The sequence below is a fragment of the Poecilia latipinna genome, unplaced genomic scaffold (genome assembly GCF_001443285.1).
Source record: "Poecilia latipinna isolate Pla-1442-1.1 unplaced genomic scaffold, P_latipinna-1.0 Scaffold564, whole genome shotgun sequence".
Taxonomy (NCBI): Eukaryota; Metazoa; Chordata; class Actinopteri; order Cyprinodontiformes; family Poeciliidae; genus Poecilia; species Poecilia latipinna.
In genome coordinates, this window is record NW_015113180.1 from 104,113 (window position 1) to 124,753 (window position 20,641).

The following is a 20,641-nucleotide window of genomic DNA, read 5'->3' on the forward strand; positions in this document are numbered from 1 at the left end:
AAAAGAATCCGAATAGTTCAGTCTCGTCGCTCTGAAGAAGCTTATGTTTCAAAATGATCTATGGAGACGGAAGTCCAGCGCTGGTGTTCTCTGAACAGCGAGACGCTGCGCTTGTTCTGCAGAGACATTTTGAGCAAATTAGACCTAAATGAATTACTACCAGTTTAGACCAGTTGACAGATTTTATATGTATTCCAAATATTATCTCACAATCCAAAAGACAGAACTTTCTTTTGAGGAACCAATGCTTTATTAGTATTTGGCTGAATTAGGAAGCAAGTAATAAGGGCCATAAACAATAGAAATGATTTATTAGCATTGCTGTTTTTGGGATGCAGGAGCATTAGCATCTAGACTAGCTGTAGCTTAATAAGCAGGGAAACTCCAGTAAGACGCAGTAAACATAGTTTAGGCGATTAAAAGTTACTCTATCCTCAAATTAAACATTATTACACGATAGGAACCAAGGGCTTGTTTCTGCCCAAGAACAGACAAACTTAACAGACTTTAATCCAAACTGGAATGAACTTTGAACAGCTGAGTCGTTGCCGGCCTTAGCTAGACACAAACCCAGACTCACGTTCCCTCTGACCCGCATTTTACAGGCACTAACCATCCTGTTTTGTTTGACTGTGGGAACGACCAGGGAGAATGTGTGTGATCTCTACACCGCCTGTACAAGTTAAGTTCAAAACCGTTTTAATGAAGTGTAGTAAGCAGTGTCAACAGGAAGCATTCTGTAACAACTTTACCTGTCCGGTCGAATGAACGGGTAAGAAAAACACAGAAACGCTTCCGTTTCTGTACCGTTTCGTAACCGTTTCCGCCGCCTATTAAAAACGTATCACCTGAATTCAAAGAAACGAGGAATCCGAGTCAACTGCCGACTCCGGTTAAAGATTTTCTCCGGTCTGCGAGAGAACACGATCAGAAAAGCCGCCATGAAATGATGATCTTAAAACTTTTTCTCTTTTTTTTTTTTCTAGTGTTTTGGAAAAGAAACTGCTCCAGCTCTTCAGCAGCGCCGACATGTTAGCACAAAGTATCTTTTCAGTCACCAGTGTTCCCTGTACGTCAGACCCCCTCAAACAGAATACGCGCTCCATGTTTTCTCCCGTAACGCGTGCAGTCGGGAACACGCCTGCCTGCACGCCGCGGCGTCTCGGCAGCGGCTCAGAGGCTGAAGAGCAGGGGGGGGAAAAAATAGAATCAGAATGACAGAGGCTGGAAAAGCCACTGGCGAAGGTTCACTTGTTTGAAGTGGGCCACAGCCAGCATGCTTCACAGTCCAACTACAGCAGAGCCACACACACACACACACACACACACACACACACACACACGCACACGCAGAGGCTTGCCTCCAGGCCCACTGTTGAGTACTGGAGGTCTGCTGCTGTCGGTGCCATCTGGGCACATGTACGCTCCCAGATGTCCACTCTGTAATTAGAGCCAGACCCGGCTCGGCCCGGTCCAGCCCAGATCCAACCCCTCATTTACCGAGGCACTCCCTGAATACTTAAGGAGCTTTCCAGCTCCACACGGGCCCTAAGAGGGAGACTCTTTGGCTCCGCAAACAACGGATATCAGGGGGGGGGAAAGACTGGAAAACTAAAAGTAAGGAAGTTAAAAGTTTCATTACTTGTTGAAGCCTTTTTTGTTTGTTTGTTTGTTTGTTGTTGTTTTTCTTTAATTAAAAAAAAAAAAAAAGCCTGCGAGACCCAGTGACATTTCCGTGTTATTGTATCCCATTTTGTTAATAACTAACGACGCGGTGGGAGTGACGTGCTGAAGGTCACGAGCAGGACTTCTTTTTTTTTTTTTTTGTGTGTTATTTATTTATTTATTTTTTTTTTACATGCGCAGCTGAACGCTTCAACCGTCTCCCTGTCCTCCTTTACTGTCCTGAAAAATAAGAGTCTCTGTTATCACCGGGTAGGTGTCCAGAATGTCAATCGCCCAGGCAGCGGCCAAGGCCATGTTATCAGATGCCCTGCTGCAGGACAGCTCTGGGATATACAGGATCAACCACCTGGAACTGGAGCTTCCTCTGGACAAGGTCATCAAGTATGTGTCTGTGGGCCTCCCACTGATGCTGGTCTGCATGGCCTTCGCCCGCGAGATCTCCCTGGGTGAGCAGTTCTGCCTCTAAGCTGTTTTTTCTTTTTTTTGTTGTTGTTGTTGTTTTTTAAAAACACAGTGACAGGACATTTGCTTTGGTTTCCATTTGCTTTTGCCCTTTATCAGACCCTGGCTTTGTGTTCCACTGTGTGTGTGTGTGTGTGTGTTTTATTCTTCTCTTTTGTTTGTTTATTTTGCTCTTTTTAAGTAATATTAGAATTTTCTGCATATTAATTACGTTGTGCTTGTCCTGAACGGCATTGTGCCAGTTCACCCTCAACGGGAACTACTTATAAATTCATTCAGCCCAGAGTAAAATAATAAAGTCATGATCACAGTTCAGCGCAGCTCCCACACACAAATTAGTCCTTTTTCAGTTATTATTATATATAAATATTTATATATTTACACATCACTTTTACAGGATTTTCACCCTGGCCTTTAACAGCTTATTAATTTGTTTAATTCTCTCCTGTTCTTTTGCTCACAGAAATGGCTAAATGAAAAAAAAAAAAAAAAAAAAAAACCCAACCTCGTTTTACAGCTTATATGAAGGGAGAGTTAATTTGAACGTGTTCATGCATGAAGTTGCCCATTTCTTACTCGCTAACTAAATTTAGTCAAACGTTTCAGGAATACTAGAATAAAGATGCAAATGATTGATTTGTTCCAATTAGCCCGACTCAGAATAGTTTCGAATCAACGGAGTTAAAGTCCATGAAACTGAACGCAAACACTGACTGCGAGAGGAACTCTGAACGCGTGGCGTCTCATTCGTGTGAGCTTTCCAAATGGAGCAGCGTCGCTGACTCTTGCTGACTGGGATTTTGGCACAAACTAAAACCGCAATGATCTCCGCCGCAGCGGTTAACGTGAATGTGTTTTTTTTAATTTTTTTTATTTTCAGAAGTAAGTTAAATGACAATCTTTCTCCTGCAAATGGCAGCAGCAGCAAAGATGCAGCAGCCAAACAAAGTTGCTGAAAGAGAAACTCCACTGGGGAGTTGATTGATTTCTCTGCTGTTTCATTTGTCATCTAAAAGGTTTTCAGCCAATCTGAAAAAAAAAAAAAAATAAATAAATTATATATATATATATATATATATATATATATATATATATATATATACAAAATGGAAAATCTCACGACCAGGGTGTCTGGAGTCATTCTAAAAGGAGGGAGAGAGTGAGGATACTGACTCTCATGACTTTGAACAGAACATCTTCCCTTCAGAGCTGGCCTGCAATCAGCCTGATGCTCCTGATGCTAATTACCACAGGGAATGATTGAGAGCCGCGTTTACCGAGACGGGCAAACTGTAATTACAAGGCAAAGTTCTTGTGCGGCGGCTCCTCTCTATTTGAGTCAAATGAGGGGATATGTTGATCAACCAGCAGCGGGTGGGGGCGGGGGGAGGGGTGGTGGTGGTGGTTTGGAGTGTCGGGGCTCATCTCATGGATCCTGGCTGTCTGGCTTGCTCGACTGTCAATTTCACAACAGTGCTTGATTGCTCTGCCGCAGAGAAGTCGGGTTTACTTGCACCTGCACTCTCAGCCAAGAAAGTCTTGTTCGAGGCACAAATGTGGCGGGGATCTGCCAACGTTAATTGGGGATTGGGAGATGGAGGAGCAAGCCTCTGCTCCAGCGCCAAATAGGCAGAGGCTGAAGGATTTTCCAAGATTTCCACTAAAAAGTGGTGATTTGTGCATCTACTTTACGCCAAGGCCGATCTGCTAACTCACGTCTGCCCATGCAGTCACAAGCAAAAGAAAAACGAAAAGTGATTCCCTTCAAGGCGGCATTGTTGGTTCATCTCCTTGAGGGTTAATAACGTTAACTCCTGCCTCTCGTTTTTGGAGCGTTTCACACACGAATCGCCTAGCAACTGTGTGCACGGAGAGTGTCGTCGGGGCAACACTTACAGGGTTACGCCATCCGTGTGGCAGCATTATGGTATTTAATTACTGGCAAAAGCCGAGCACGCGAAAACAGATGCTCCTGCATGTATTACGAGTGCACAGAACCGTGTCTGCAAGCGCAGAACGTCTGCTCTACAAAGACAAGCACAAAGCAGCAGCAAGCCGAAGGAGGACGGGTGCAAGGACCCGCTCAGCGTCTCTCCTCGTGTTCGTCGCGGCTTCGCCGAGGCTTGACGGCCATGTTGACATTTGAGACAATGGCTGACGTCTCCTCTCGCGACTGCGTAACCCAACGTGTTCAGCAGGTTCAGATGATAGATGTCTCTGCAGAAATTAGACTGACTTGAGTCGAGCCGATCCGAGTGAACGGCGACACACCTCCGTGAGATTTGCCTCGGTTTTGCACCTTGGACACGGAAGCGACACAAAAACCAGCGAGCAGGTGGCAGACGAGTGATTACTGCTGTAATTCCACCTCTGCACATTGATTGGCCATGTGAACTCCAGACTTTATTGCAAAATTAATTGCTCTGTTTACTTGTTTTAGTAATTCGAAATCCTTTCTACGTAGTTATGCATGTCTTCCATCTTTTTCCATGTTTTTAGAGTTTTTAGGTACTTTTTTTGTTGTTGTCACACATGTATTCCACCAGTACAAAGCCACATTTCACTTAACTTTATTTTAATTCGTGTTTTGAAGTATTGCATCAGAAAAGGTTGATGTAAACAGCAAAAGTTGAGAGAACTTGGCAAAAAGGATTTTATACCTCCTTGAGGTGGTTCTTCGCTTTTCCAAAAAATTGCTCACGTGCTAAAGGAGAGATGGAAGCACAGCTGCTAAATAAATCATGCTAGGTAAAAGTAGCAAGCTTTCACCTAGCATGACCAGCTCTTTCCACTGTTTCAGTGCTTTATAATTGTATTTCTTTCTAAACGCATGCGGACAGCACAGAACTTCACAGTTGACAAGACAGAACAGCTGCAACTGGTCCAATAGTAGCACAGTCCTGAAAACATAGCTCCATTTCTCTGAGATGTGTGCATCATGCTAGTTAGCAGCCTCTACTTCCTGTCTTATCGTAGCCATGTGCAGCGTCAACGTCTGACGAAGTTGCCTTGTTGATTTGCTCCAAATCAAAAACAAATCAAACGCGTCTAATTCTAATTTGCATTCTACTCTCATTTTCTGCAGCCGTTTGAACGTTCGCTCAAAATTTCTCTTCACAATTAGACAATAATGTGGCTGTTACGCATCATCTGCCTTGCTGCAGATTGAGACGCTGAATCTAGCAGCTAGTCGAGCAGCGGCAAAGATCAGAGCTGTCAGCCACCTTAAAACAACTCCAGAACTTTGAAAAACGCCAAAAGGAGTAGCAGATGTAAAACCTCTGGTAGAAAAAGGGAAGCAAAGAAAAATCAATAACAAAGCATTCATTAAATGTCTAACTTTTTTTTTTTGGCTTTGGCTTACTTTTATTTCAGAGATACTCTTACAGCATGTTCTTTATTTGATGCGTTTTCTGAGTGGGTTTCACAAACAAGGATCACTCATCAGATGAGGTGACACCAGAGGAGTGTCTGATCCCACGTACACACACAGAGGCTTCTGGGTAAAGCCCTGCAAACACATTCAGCGCTCTCCACTCTGCTGGTTCCGTGCCTTAAGGCAGTGCTTCTGAACCCGGGCCCTCGGGGGCCCCGCGGTCCTTTATGTTTCGGAGCTTTTTCCTGTTATGGCATAACTGATGCAAATGATTGTGCAACCCCATCAGCGCGTCGCCGAATGCTTTCAGAACCATGCAAAAATAAAAAATAAAAAATTCTCCATTAGTTTAAGTCAGGTATGTGGCAGAGGTGAAGTGCCCAGTACATGCAGGACAGTGGGCCCTGAGCTGCAGAGTTAACTTGGGGAAACCCTGAAATAGAGCCTTTAAACACCCCCTTGCATATTATGGGCTGCAGCAGTCTGTAGTAGTCTGCTCAGCAAAACTGGAGATACATCTGAACAGATTCCAAGATGTTTGGTTTATATGTAAAATATTTGAAATAAATTGTAATGAAACACTAATATTGATCTCTTGTAGCCTTAAATCACAGCAATGAGTCAGGAAAGGTCAAGGGAAGGACAGGGGGAGATGTACAGGAAAAGGACCCGGGACTGGGAACCGTAGACGGCCGTGTTACAAGCCTTTGCCTCACAGAAACGACAACTTTAATTCAAAGTTTGTACAAAGCCGTAAAAGATCCTAAATTTAGTTTGCATGGACCAGTCAAAGGATAAATATACCGTACATCGGCAAGCTGCTTTCCAAAAAAATAAATAAATAAAACAAATCTTAACACGTTCCACCACGATTGTTATTGTCCGTTTCACATTTGTGTTGAGCTAAAAAAAAAAAAAAAGAAGTTTGAATTAGGTTTCAAGTTTAAAAACAATGAAACACCATCTTAACTACAGACATCCGCCATAAATAAAGTGGATTTAGTTTTAGCTGACTAAGAACACACACACATATGATAAGAGAGCATATGGAAACATGTAGCTGTGATCTATAATAAGGTTGGCTTGTAGCAGGAATCACACCCTCTCAGTAAATTAGTGGCTGTGTGTTTTTACTTCCAGAGCTGGGCAACTTGAAGGCCAGGCTGAAAAAAAAAAAGTCTCTCTCCCATCACTCTGAAACGGGTGCGACACACCAAGGGTGTGGCCCCACCTCACCCTGCTGTTAGAGGGTGGAGCAGCCATGGTAAATGACAGATTGGTGCAGAATGGATTCAAGTGGTTGAACCACATGTGGTAATATCTAGGTGAACTAAATATAAGGCTGCAGAAGCAACAAACTTAGAAAGGAGTCGTCCAGGGTTTTTAAATGTCAGGTTGCCATTTGGAAGCATGTGATTTCTCTGCTTGAAAATCTGTATCACTGAAGGGAAAAGGGCAAAAAAAAAAAAACAAGCTCAGATCTCTGCGTTCGGTAATGAACCTCCAGTGCTGTTATCTGTCAGTTTCTATGTGGAGATCTGGGAGTGCAGGGAGGCCGCTCGCAGGCGCTCCAACACGGCACGATCAAGCGAAAGTTGTAGAGCCGTTCCTCACGTTTGCAGCTCACATTACAGCTCCGATTTGTTTATTTCGCAGGGCCTCAAATCAGCTGCTTCCCTCCCAGCAATTTCACAGTCAAGCAGGCCGGCTATGTCGACACGTACTGCTGGGATTCTCTGATGCACCACGAGTTTGACGGCGACGGGAACTTTGAGGAGCGCTCGCTCTGGGTGCACAAAGTGAGTGGAAAGCGTTTGACTGGGCTCCCTTGACTTGCTTCACCCATTTACCTCGACTGATAGACTGCGAGCACCAATACGCTGAAGCCCTTTTTTCTTTTCTTTCTTGCAAAAAAAAAAAAAAACTTCAGCTGAAAATGTCACCATACATTTTTAATGAGGACCTCATTTGCAAACGCAACAGAAAGTTCAAGTTCTAGTTTGTTTGAACTTGTTCCTGCCTCCTTATTGTTTCCTTGGCCCACTTCTGTCATCTTTCTCCCGTCGTCGTTTCAGATGTTTCCTTACTCTCTTTTGGCCATGGCCATCCTGATGTACCTGCCGGCTCTCATCTGGCGCCAGCTTGTCACGCCCACACTGGGCTCAGACCTCCTCTTCATAATAGATGAACTCGACAAGTCTTACAACCGATCGGTCCGACTGGCCCAAAGCATTCTGGACATGCAGCAGAATACAAAAAACCCGCTCACATTTCAGGCCGAGCTTCAAAGGTAAGACTTCTCCCTGGCTCTGCTCATGGCACAAACATTTGTTATTTTATATTGGCCTGTCAAAATTCTGCGTAGCTCTGTGGTCTTGCTTATAGCGACTACTAGCCCAACCTCATGAGTATTCATTCACCCCTCTGGAATCCTAATGATTCCAGAAAATGTTATTTTTATTGGAGTGGTAGAAAAACATACTGAGGCATTAAAAAAAGAAGAAGAAAAAAATACAGCAGAGAAGCTGTTGATGTCAGATATAATGGTGTCAACTGGAATATCTTGGTAAAGGAAATTTAATTTGGGAAGTGTAAATTTACAAATGTTCTGTATTGACTCAACCCTGGTAACATCAGTGCTGGAGATGCGGTGAGCAGCCAGTAGGTCATATCCACCAAGCCATGCTGCTTTGATGAAATTGTCAAAAAAAAAAAGATCACAGAACCCTGTTTTCCTATCTCATTTCTACCAAATATGACTTAATCTACAGACAGAAAACTGGCCACATTTTGAAACATAAAATATGTATTCTCCCATTATGCAAATCTATAAATAGTCTGGTTTCCATCAAGTTCTGCCAAGATGCAAGTGAGGACTAAACACATTTCTCTTTTATATTGGACAATTAATTTAGTTTGACACAATTGTCGCTGTAGGAGACACCGTTTGTACGTCGTTAAATATTAAGCATCAGCACCTACACGTTAAGGTTGTCCTACCTAAGCTGGCATGACTCACCTAAGTGACACGTCCTTGCTACTTTTTTCTTCAATTGCATTTTTTTTTTTTTTTACTCGACTTTGAAATGTGAAACACACGGACCTTGCTGTCTGGTAGTCGTAGAGTTCACAGTTAATGCGAAAACGTCCCTTTCTCAGACTCTTTGCTTGATTTTGTCTTTTTATCGACCGTCGATATTCCTGACTCATGATGTGTGTCACACGATAATCATGCCATGTCCAGTCCAGTAACATGTCAAAGCAGCATCTCGAGGACTATGATTGTGTTTGATAAAACACGCTGCTGTGTGAAAAGCGACGTCTTCCTGACTCTCTTCTTCTTGTCTATTTCCAGAGCCAAGCGGAAGAGATACTTTGAGTACCCCCTACTGGAGAGATACATGCAGTGCAAGCAAAAGTCTTACTTCCTCGTCAGCATGCTGTTTTTGCGGGGCTTCCTCCTCCTGACCTTTATGACCTCTGCCTGCCTGTATCTTGCCTACTTCCACCTTTCGGCCTTGCTGCAGGATGAGTTTAACTGCTTTGTTCGTACAGGCATGCTGCGGGATCAGAACTGGATTCCTGAACTGGTTCAGTGCAAGATGATTGGGCAGCTGGTCTTTCAGGTGATAAGTGTGGTCAACGGAGCGATCTACCTCCTGCTGGGACCCATCGTCCTTTTTAGCATTATTCGACTCTTTGTTTGGGACACTAGCTTCATCTCCGTGTATGAGGTCCTCCCGGCCCTGGACCTCATCAACCGCCGAAGACTAGGCTGCCCACTGAACGACCTCAACGTCCTCTTGCTGTTTTTGCGTGCCAATGTAGCTCACCTGAAGTCCTACGGGCAGGTGAGAGCTCTGTGCTCCCTTGCGCCGCCACAAGTGGGCAACGCAACAGCTGGGCAGGGCTTGAACGCAATGCTGACCCAAGAAGAAATAGAGGAACGCGAAGAAGCGGCGATGGAGCTCGCGGAAGAAATAGGGGAGGCCAAGGAGGAAGGAAAGCTCAACTTGGTGGACATCATGACTATTCTGGGAGCGGCTCAGGGACGAGTGGTGAACTGCAGTGAGAAGAAGCCCCTAATGGAAGAAAATTTGAGCCTGGGTACCACAACACTTATCTATACACTCAAACGCATACTACTAGCGTCCATTTTCACTTTCATCATCTGGGACGTGCAGAAAATCATTAAGTAATCTCCATAATGCTACTGCTGCTTACATGCTGCTTTTCATGTTGTTGTGTAAGGAGATTAAACGTAGGCGAGAGCAGCTCAAACTGTAGACAATTAACTCAAAATGAATGGTTTCTGTATTTTTTTTTTTTTAATCTCCGTTGCCTTTCTGTGTAAAACAGAAAGAGCTGTAGTATTTCTTTAACATGCAGAAGACATGGATTTGTGGTACTTCTTTGCCCTAACTGACCTCTCTGTTTCTTTACAGAGCCAAACCACCAGGGGTACCATGAGTTGAAGGAGACTGCACCATTTAGTCAGTACTAGACCTTCAATGGACTCAATCAATGTGATAGCGATGGGGGAGTGGGAGGGAGGTTTAAGAGGTTTGGGAGAAGAGAGGGTTGGACACCAGTTGGGCCTCAGCACTCTAGGAAAAAAAAAAAAAAGCCTCCTTTAGAATTTCAGGTCAAATAGTTCTGACTGGAAATGTCAATGGGATATGGATTTGTCAGGTTTTAGCTTCTGGGCATGTGTAGCTGCCACAGATCTTTCTTCTGTCTTTCAGCAGAGACCTTAATGTATTTTTAAAAAGTGTCAAAGGAAAGTTTGTGTGAAAAAAAAAAAAGTGGTTCTTGTAATTATGTTGCCAGGATGTCACTTGTCAGGAGAAAACACTTGTGAAGAGCTCAAGCTTTCTGCTTAGTCAGTATTTATTTGATGTCAAGAGACAAAACGCGTGTTAAGTGGAAACTGCTGTATGATTGTGGTGTTTGATTTTAGTTCATTTTCTGTGACATCCACTGTAACATTTATTAAGTATTACTTATACTCCGTGTTATGCACTTGCTTTTCTGTGACAGCTTGCTTTTATAACCTTTCTGTTATTTTCTTTTCACTTCAACATCAAATAAAGTTCTTGGTATCTGTAATTTTTTAAAAATATATAAACATAAAGAAATTAGTGTAATTTTTATTTTATTTTTTTTTTTTACTAATGTTGTCAATCAACCGATATGAAATGTCACACTGCCTAAATCTAACAGTGTGGAAAAAAAATATGTCCGAGGGATGAGTGGTGAGTGACAAGGATATTTGGAAAGAAATGATCAGAAACAAAGTTAGAAGATCAGGAACAAGAAGAGCAACCAGACGGTCCTGGGTATGAATCTTTCCCTGAGGTCTCTCTGCATGTAGTTTGTATATATATATATATTTTTTTGTCTGTGTGTGTGTGTGTGGGGGGTCTCTTTGGCGTAATCACACACACAGTTCAGTTTATTTATATAATGTCAACTCACGACACATCATCTTGAGGCGTTTTACCAAAATAAAGTCTTACATACGTTCCATTTGCTCCTACTTATCCAACAGTGCATTAAGTTTGGTTCACTATTCAAATTAGTTAAAAAAAAAAAAAAGTTTTCTGCCTAAGGAAACTCGGCAGATTGCATCAAGTCGTTCACTTCTCCTGGACAGTCTGGAAACATGGCTGTTCAGTTAATTGGTCTATCTAAATTGTCCTTAAGTATGAGCGTGGGCGCGCCTGGTTGTTTTGTCTTGTGTCTCGATGTTGCTCTGTAATGGACTAGTGGCCTGTCAAGGCTGAACTCCACCTCTCTCCCAGTGACCGCTGGAGAAAAGTCCTGGCATCATCACTATGACCCTACAAGAATAACCAGGTGTAGAAAAAGGATGGGCAGGTGATAAAAAAAAACCAACAAAAAAAATCCTCCTATTATCTGTCTCACCTCTTTCTGACACTTTGATCTTTTCCAATATGTTTATATTTAGGAATAGCTCCGTCAGGATGTTTTTATTGTTACAATTGACTGAGATCCTGATCCAGTTCCGGTCAGCAGTCTCCGTTTGCCGGTATCTGACAGAAGTGTCCGCAGAACCTTTTCTTTCTAAAGATATAGCCACCTTGATGAGTACAGCTGTCACCTCATTCCAGGAGCTGAGAGAGACTTTTAAATGTGTTGACTTTTTTTTTTGTTCCCTGTCATAAAAGTTAATTAAAGTAGCAGAATTTATGAGTGCAGGAAACTCTTCATAATACAAACTGACGATAAAGCATCCCCCTCATCCCAGACGATGGAGTTGTGTTCTTGTCAAGTCCCATTCCTGACAAGAATTGCTGTGAAGATTTGATGGCAGTGATATATAGCTATCACGTCTGAGCTAGCAGGTTGATGGGGCTCTCTCTCTCTCTCTCTCTCTCTCTCTCTCTCTCTCTCTCTCTCTCTCTCTGAGAGTTTCACACACAAGCAGTGCCCATTTTTATCTGTGCTCTGTTTTGTTGTTTTTCTCCAATCAGCCAATATCCTGTGTTATATTCTGGCTCACACAGATATCCTCTTATCTCCCCAGAAACAGACAAGTCATCTTCACTGTCCTGATCACTCACTCTTACAGTCTCTCAGTTCTGGAGATTTATTTTGTGAAATGACAGTGTCAGCTGTTCGGCGAAAACGAACAAACTAAATGTAGCAGTCTCTCACTTTTTACTCCACTGTAGCCTCGGTGTATATAAAGGTTCAAACTGCTGATGACTTCTTCACAAAGCATTATTTCAAACAGTCCAGTTTGGTTTTTAAACGTCTTCAGGGTCCATATAGTGTGTCACAAGTTCAGAGCTGCCCTTCCATTTGGTAGTTCAGTGATTTAGGCCCTATTTCACCTCGTCCAACCTTTTATTTCATTGTGTGTAATGTAAGATGGAAAAAAAAGTGCTGTCAGAATGTGTGAATATGCCTCATTGTGACAAACTCTTAAAGTGGTGAGTGAAAAAAAAAAAAACACATAAATGTAGCTGAGCACCCGTCAAGCTAATGGACGTTCAGCGTCTGGCTTTACATTTGTACCACGTTCTTTTGCGGTGTAACGCAAACCAACTCAGGGTTTAAGAACCACTCTTGGTGGTGCAGATCAACACAGTGACTTATGAATTATGGTGCTCTATCCTGAAGATGAACACTCTACGGTCATTAAGGAAAGGACAAGATTAGCAAAGACATTAATGCAGGCGGAGCATTCACCGGATGTTCATTTGGTACTAAGTGACCTAATGTGTGTCAATACAAGTACACCAAATGCAGCCCTCTGAAATGATATATGCTGGTTCAACACTTTGTCGGTATTCAGGAAACCTCATGTTTGAGCTGCTATTGGCTCTGAAAACAAAGTGTCCCCTTTTCAAACCATTTTCTGGGCGAAAACCTCAGTAGATTAGACCAGCCTCTCTGGCACCAACAACCACGCCGCCCTTCAAAGTCACATTCTTGCTCTTTCTGAGGTTTAGTTAAGTTGTCTTCCTCACATCTAATTACCTAAATGCATTAAGGAGCTATCCTGTGTTTGAATTATTTGCCATTCCTGTGAGGTATCAAGTAAAATATCCAGACAGTGCATGTTAGCGGCCTTTATTCACTCCACATTTTCTCTTGACTTCAACAATAGCTAAACTTTAAAGCAGGCGGATAGCCGCTGATATACTTTCTATCAAAAGCAGGGCATGCCACCTCCTGTTCTCCGCCCTTCATCTGGCACACAGTAAGATACAGGCGGCGGGGTTATGATAATGAATATTCCCAGCCATGTATTATGAATTGAGGGCAGTCTTAATTCAAAGCTTAACACAAAGGCAATCTCACAGGCCTCTGCTCTCTGCTGTATCTGATGCAGCTGCTGCGCTCGGGCCACTTGAGGGCATCATTGAATCACGCCTAAGTGAGACCGTCGTCATTGTTTGGATGCCCACAACGTACTAATTTAGAGCAGCTTCACAACCGAGCCTGCTGATGATATTTATAATTCCTGTAATCAAAACCGAGGAGACTGCCATCCTGCTTCAAATGAGACTTATCAGACGTTCAGCAGGTCCCCGTCTCCGCGGCCGGTCTGTTAAAGCCTCTCTGTCGCAGCCAGATTCAAGCAGTCGTTATGTGTGAGGATGCCGGGCTGGCGTTGGCTGGAGCCTTGCCTTTCTGGAACGGAGAAGTCACTGGCAAGTCTTCGCTTTGTCAGCAGGCTGGACATCAATTTCCCCCTGTTTTAGCTCTGCACAGCTCAAAATGGCTGGCACAGTGCTCACACTTTAAAGAGGTGTTTGACCGAGAGAAATGAGAGACCAAAGGCATCCAAAGCCTCCTGTTCAACGCCCCCCTGTTTGCAAACACGATAGCAATGTTGTTACAGGGTTAGCACAGATGGCTTCGTGCTAGCTCTACAGGCTGCATGAGGCGGAGACGGTGAAACGATGATTGTTGACCAACTACTTGTGTCAGGACTGGTCCTGTTGTGATTCTTCTGGTTAAAAAAAGAAGCTGTAATGCGATAACAGTAAATAAAGAAACTGTTCTGGGCATTTTATAAGTAATGAAACTAATCACATAACTTTTCAATATAAGATTTCTGAGATTTATGCATACAATTTTTTTAAAGTGTTGGTTAGATGACCACTGTTTGCTTCTTGAATTATTGCACACTGATCTAACAACCAAATGCACTTCACAGTAGTTATTTAAATAATAGTTATTCATACCTTAAATTATGAATTCACACATCTAAGCCACTGGGTAATATGCTAACTAAAGACATATTATTATATATTAACATTTTTACATAAAGTATTTTTGAATTTGAATAGTACAAGGACCTCAAATTGGCCCTTACAACCTCAGTCAAAGAGCTGTGGAGCGCAGATCCTTGAATGAATGGAGTTGATGAGCGTTGACTACACACTTCACTATATTTACACTGATCAAACGGCACAAACAGCTGCAATTAGTGTTTTATTTTCAACAAATGCAATCCTATTTATGAATTTTTACAATGTCACAGAAAGCTACTACATTTTCAACATTTTCAAAGGAGTTTTTTTTAACTGCAGTAACATGAAATATTACGATCGGCAAAAACAAAGTCCGAAAAAATGGTGGCGTATTACAACAACATTGGCATGTTGTTGTAATATTGCCTTTATAACATTTAAAATGGCCAAAGCAGGTTAATGTAATATTGGAGTGCTGAAACATTTTTGAGTTCCCATACAGTCCACTGCAGTGGAGTCCCGTGTCCACATTTTGCTCGTTTCATAATTTAACTTAATTTAATTTGAACGTCACAGCCAGGATATTGTCGGGCTGTACTGCCTTAAAAGACTTCAGAGTTGGAGTATATTTATTGCTTAACACTGGATGCAGTATTTGTTGCTGGCTGTTATAACACTGGACAAAAGTGCACAGGATACACTTCTTTCTTCATCATGTAACTCACTGTCTACCAGAGATCTCCCTGTTTGATAAGAATTGTTCATGTAAGAGTTGTGTCTGGGCAGAGGTTAGCTTGAAACGAGCAATTTGAATATTATCTGTTTATTTCACTGCGTTTTGTTTTTCACAGGACTGTAAATCCTTCAAACTGCCGGGGCATAACCAGACCATACAGCGTGTGGTATAAACAGTGTTTTATAAGGTTATTGAGTGATTAAGAGTCCTTCTGATTATGCAACGTGACTCCATTTTCCCAAAGTCCTTCTTCTGTTTCCACCATATTGTTGGTTAAGGTGCTTTGGACTTTTAAAGAGACTGTTGAAAACAGCAAAAACTAGCTTACTGACGTCTGCTGAGCCACTGCCCACTGCTCCATTCAGTTCTTGCTTGCAGGTCAGTCTGGGCTGCCTCCTATTGACTTGAATTCCTTTGACAGAATTTCAACCGGGCCGCTCAGCGAACAGAAAGAGAAGTTGTGAAGGACGACTGATTTTCTGTGCCGTTTTAGAATCGCAGTCTGCCTGTAGCTGTAGCAATGACAGCAGTGGAAGTGAATGAAGCCGCTCAGTCGGTGTCGGCCACGCTTCCGAATATTGAATTAACATTAACAGCCGCCTCGTTTGTCTCGACGCTTCTGTCTTCGCGGTGGAGGACGGTTGTTTATAGTGCTGGTAATTTCCGGCAAGCTTCATAGCGTCGAACTGGCACGTTACATAAATCACCACCAAATGTGAGCGACTGGGTAAAATTTAAAACCTCGACACCGTCTACTCCTCTGGCAAGAAATAGTTTCTCATTTGCTGAGCGCTCAGACCTTCTGTACAAAGCAAAGCGTTAGAACAAGGGGCTGCCATCTTGGTATCCCAAAATGCTAAATTAGCGTGAAATGTAATTGTGAATTTGGTTGAACTGATTTGACCGTGCTAAAATTAAATGGCTTAATTTGAACTTAAATGTAAGTAAGTTCAAATATTTCTTTGTAAATAAGACCTAAACTGAATTCATTTGAACATAAGTCATCAAAATGAAGTGAAAGCGATAAGGATACGCACTGAAGGTCAAGGAACTAAATCAAGGACTTCCACCTCAACAGTTTCCTTATTAAATTTATATTGAAAACACCAAAGAAGTTCTTTGTCGTCATCCTTTTTTTTTTCTCTCTCTCTCAACCGACTGAATGTGTTGATGAAAACTGATGATGCAGAAGCTGATCACACAAGCACATAATTACTTCTCTCTTCCAGAAGCAGCGATCAGACACAGGAGATGTAAAAAAAAAAAAAACAGAAGAAGAAGAAGCATTTGAATTTTAAAGGTTTGATGCCACAGTATCTATGGTGAATTTAAAACATCTCATTGTTACACCTTATTTCATTAAATCCAGCATGAGAGCTGGTCGCGCATCGGAGAAAAGTGTGACAATGGAATAACTTCTGGATAAAAATGTAATTGTATGAAAAATTCATATGCAGAAACAGCTGCAAAATAAGTCTTTCTGCTAAGGTTTATGCAATTTATGTGTAGAAGTTTTTAGACATGCTATGATTTTAAGATTCTTTTTTTTTTTTAAGTATTCTTTTTACAGCATTTTCTACATCGGTAGTTAATTTGCCACGCTCCATTCTCTCTTCACCACCCAGAACTGGATCATGTGGCTAATCACCTTCATCCCTCTGACTGCACATCTGCCTTGTTCGTGAAAAGCTGCACCAGCACACTTGTCCTCTGACCATCTGACATCTTCTCACTCTCCGGGACTCCGCTTAACAAAAACAAGCTCATCAAAAACACCATGCCACTCTCATCTCCACCTTATCTGCTCTCACACCAGCCCTCTTGTAGTGATTTATTTTTTTTTTTACCCAAATAACCTACCTGAACTCATCTGTCGAATGCTTGTTCGATTTCCACCGTCGAGCCCTTGGCTTCTTAGTCTTCTTTGTTTCTGCTGTCTTCCTGAATGCTAACATCTTCTGCTGCTTTATAAAGTCCTCTGACGGCCTTACTTTATAATTCCTCGTCTCTTTTTGGACACAGTTCTGCATTAACCCTCGTCCACTTCTGCATGTGATCCTATGTTCCGCCGTCTCCTGCCGATCCTTGCCGTTTCCGTTTAGCAAACTATCTGTTCCTTTCACCTACCGAGCACCTCCATGTCACCTCTGTTTCCTTCATTAACATATTTATCGAAATCTCCTGCTTTCGCAACTTCCTGCCCTCCTGATATTCCTCTCTCCACCTCTAAGTTTCCTCCAGAAATCGTCTTTCTCTTCAAAACGACATCCAACTTAACATTTAACAGCAACAATCCCCCCCCCCCAACTTCTAGCTTCGAGATAATGATCCTGTGTAATTGATAAAGTCACTGCTGTATCACACGTGAGATAATAGCTCCCTGTAAGCAGCTTCCCATTTATCTGTCTGAGACTCACAGGATTGAATGTGCTGATAGAGGATGTTTGCTTAATCTTCCAACTGGCCTCGGCTCTGCTTGGTTTTCCAGAGCAGTCCACCAAATTGCCTACACATCGATCCGTTTCCTCGTTGTTGAGTACCGTCATCAGGTCCCGGTACATTAATCTGTCACAGTGTCACAGCTGTGACTGTCAGAGAACAGGCAGCGGCTGAAGATGATGTTTAAAGTAAAAGTTTCTCTCCTGAATTTTTTTTTTCTAGAACCCCGTAGTTTTTAAACTAGTCAGAACCAGAATGAGCCTTGCGTCTGCATTGCACCTCTTAAAATTCTGTTCAGCCTCGTCTTTGCTTTGCGGGGCCTGTTGATGGACACGTCCATATGAAGTTGACCGTCATTCATGCTGATTCTGACCTCTCCCAGTGACCTCTCCTGCCAGCCCCTACGGTGGCTGAGCTGCATCGCCTGTCATTCTCCCACCGCCGCTACACATCTGTCTTCTGCTCTGATGTTTTCAGATCGTCCACATCAGCATAGTTCTTCATCTTTTTCTTTTTTTTTTTTCCTTAGATATGCCACTCAAAACACATCTGCAAACTCTGGAGAAAACACTTTAATCCACTTGAGAGAAAACTGTGAAAGCAAAGGTTGGGAGGCTGAACTTATATTTTATTTGTTGAAAGAAACATTGAGCTGTTTGTACACTGATTATACCTTTTAAGTGTCGAGTTTTTTTTGGAGAAGTGATTTAAAAGGTGCATACTTCTGAACCGTGAGGGTTGCATTTGGCCAAACATGTTTTATAATAGGTTGAATTTACAGTTTCTGACTGATTGGTGCCACACAGAGAAGTACTGTTAGTAGCACGTTCTAGGAGTTTAAAAACTAGGATTTTAGGCACATAACGTGGCTTTGGCACTTGAGATTCACAGCTGTCAAGAGGAATTTTTTGTTACCTCTGAAAACTGCGGGAAAATGCTTGAACTTGGTTGGTGTTGCCACCATCAACCCTCTGCTCTAAGGGAGACTTTCAAATGTAATGGAAGTTGTTCTGTGCTAATCAAAATAGTGACCACTAGACAATGAGCTCACTTTAACAGAGATTTATTGTTCCAAATGACAAAAAAAAAAAAAAAAATAGTTGGAACCAAAGTTGTATTTTTATTTTCTATGATTAAAAAAAAAAAGAATTGAAGAATCGTATTCTTTGTAATGTTTTAAGCGTTTTTCCTTCAATATATGTGACAACTCTGTTTTTAGAAGCCCCCAAACAGGCAGTAGAAGCATATTTTCTTTGAAATATGAGCTGTTTTTTTTTTTTTTTTGCCAAAAGTATGAAATTTAGACCTGTTATGACACAAAGGCTTCAAGAATTGTTTAAAGTGAAATTAAGAGTTAATCTGTAAGAATTAAAGACGATAGATTTTTGACCAACAACGTCCGACCTAGACATTCCCCCTTTAGTCTCTAAATACCCATCTGCAGTTTTTATCATTGCACAATTTCAGCAAAAATAAGAAAAAGCAATCTCCAGAGAAGCTTTTAATACAAAAAATGTGGCAATGAGTTGAGCACCTTTACCGACACGTTTGTTTGTGGCTGTGTTCATGTCTATTGTACAGTCCAGACTAGTCTGGATGTTCGCATAATATTACCAAATAAATGCGGGATGGACTATCTAGGAACAGACACACAGGCCTGACTAAAAACTACCTGGATGTCAGACAGATTCTGGGACTTGATCTCTGCTCAACTCCGAGCCCAAAGAAGCAACTTCACATTTAGAAACAAGCCCCGAAAGACTTGCATTAAAGTGAAGCTAGTAAGTAGTGAGACTCTCAATATTTTTTTTGCATAGGGAATATGTAAAAAATATGTGATGTTTGGTTTCATGAGGGAAACCAAACATTCCAGCTGGGCTTCCTGATCCGTGTTGGGATGGCAGGGAATTGAAAAGGTCAAACTGAGACATTGGTTCGTCGTGCCAATAGTCAAAAACGCAACTTTTGTTTTCTTTGGTCCTTCATCGCATATTTTTCTATAGACAGCTCGACTCTTTAAATGTTAGGTTACGTTCTAATTTGTAGTGAATTCAACTAGACCCACAAAAAAAAAAGAAAAAAAAGCTCTGGATTCTTACTTTCGGACTGGAAGCATAAGACAGATAGCATTTTTTTTTTTTTTTTGATCTTCTGTGTTGCTTTTCCAACCACCTGAGAAGCTCATCCAGTTTGCACGTCTGTTCTCGCACTTTTCCTGATACTGTCAGATTACCTCAGACCCGAGGGAGTCAGGAGTCAGCCTGTTCCTGCCAGCGAGAAAATCGTGTCCGCTGTTTGAGCCGTGTGCTTCAGCTTCATGGCCTGTCTTCCACATAAAGCAGCCCTTAGATTTGTTTAAGTAGGCTAAACTCTGTTTGTGTACGTGAAGACTTTGGCTTTTGCCGCGTGGCCCTGAACACATTTTCTTCAGCTGATAACGTGGCTTTGGACGCCACTCAATCCAGCAATTTCTCAAGCGATTCTGACTCAAACTCAGAGGTTTTATATGAACATGTATAATATCAAATTGAAATGTTGTGGCATCTTGTCAAATCCGGCTTCTGTTTCTCTAGATACAGCCTATCCTCTGCCTCTCCTGCATTAGGGTTGACACAATGCAGCACTTTTACCTCTTCCAACTTTGTGCGTTGCTGTTCGTTCCAGCCGATCGTGTTCGCCCCTCGTAAAGCGAAGCGATGGAGGGTGGACGTTTAAATAAACAACAAGAGACACGAAAAATATCATTCGAATAAGAAAACCACTCAGTCACTCAGTGAGAGGGTTCTTCTTATTTGTGTTCCCCGTGTTTTTCCACCAAATCCATGACTTGGAGGTTATTCTACATGACAAGCACCAGGGCGCCCTTCAGGACGGTTCAACGGAGGAGTGAAGGAAGACATCTACGGTGTGTCTTTACAGAACTCTTCTGTTTCTTTATTTAACCCACGTAAATAAACAAAAAATGTGGATTTCTTTTTAGCTAATCTAAGCTTGAATGAAAAAAGTAATTCCCCCCTTAAATATCACAATTCGTTGGCCCGTTCTTGTTCGAAACAACAGGCATCAAAAATGACTCGGGACATTTCATAATGCACAGAGGGCCTGCTCTGCCATTGGGAGGTTAGGGAGTTTCCTGAATGGCTGGTCTGCTGCAGGCCAAACTGGCCAACGGTCAGGATGCTTCTATACCCCATGAGCAAAACGCATCAG

The 20,641-nt window shown here is 42.2% G+C and overlaps 1 protein-coding gene across 2 annotated transcripts; it reads left to right on the forward strand.

Annotated features, from left to right (window-relative positions):
• Positions 1 to 1,352: 1,352 nt before the first annotated feature.
• On the forward strand, positions 1,353 to 10,751 carry LOC106953145 (pannexin-3). Of its 2 annotated transcripts, XM_015041711.1 has the most exons (6): positions 1,354 to 1,617; positions 1,940 to 2,132; positions 7,181 to 7,323; positions 7,600 to 7,814; positions 8,880 to 9,631; positions 9,970 to 10,654. In XM_015041711.1, exons 2-6 carry the CDS (start codon positions 1,949 to 1,951, stop codon positions 10,026 to 10,028), a joined length of 1,353 nt encoding a protein of 450 aa, XP_014897197.1. In that variant the 5' UTR covers positions 1,354 to 1,617; positions 1,940 to 1,948; the 3' UTR covers positions 10,029 to 10,654. The 2 variants fall into 2 exon arrangements, with proteins under 2 accessions (XP_014897196.1, XP_014897197.1); XM_015041710.1 differs by having other exon boundaries at positions 1,353 to 1,617; positions 8,880 to 10,751.
• The last annotated feature ends 9,890 nt before the right edge of the window (positions 10,752 to 20,641 follow it).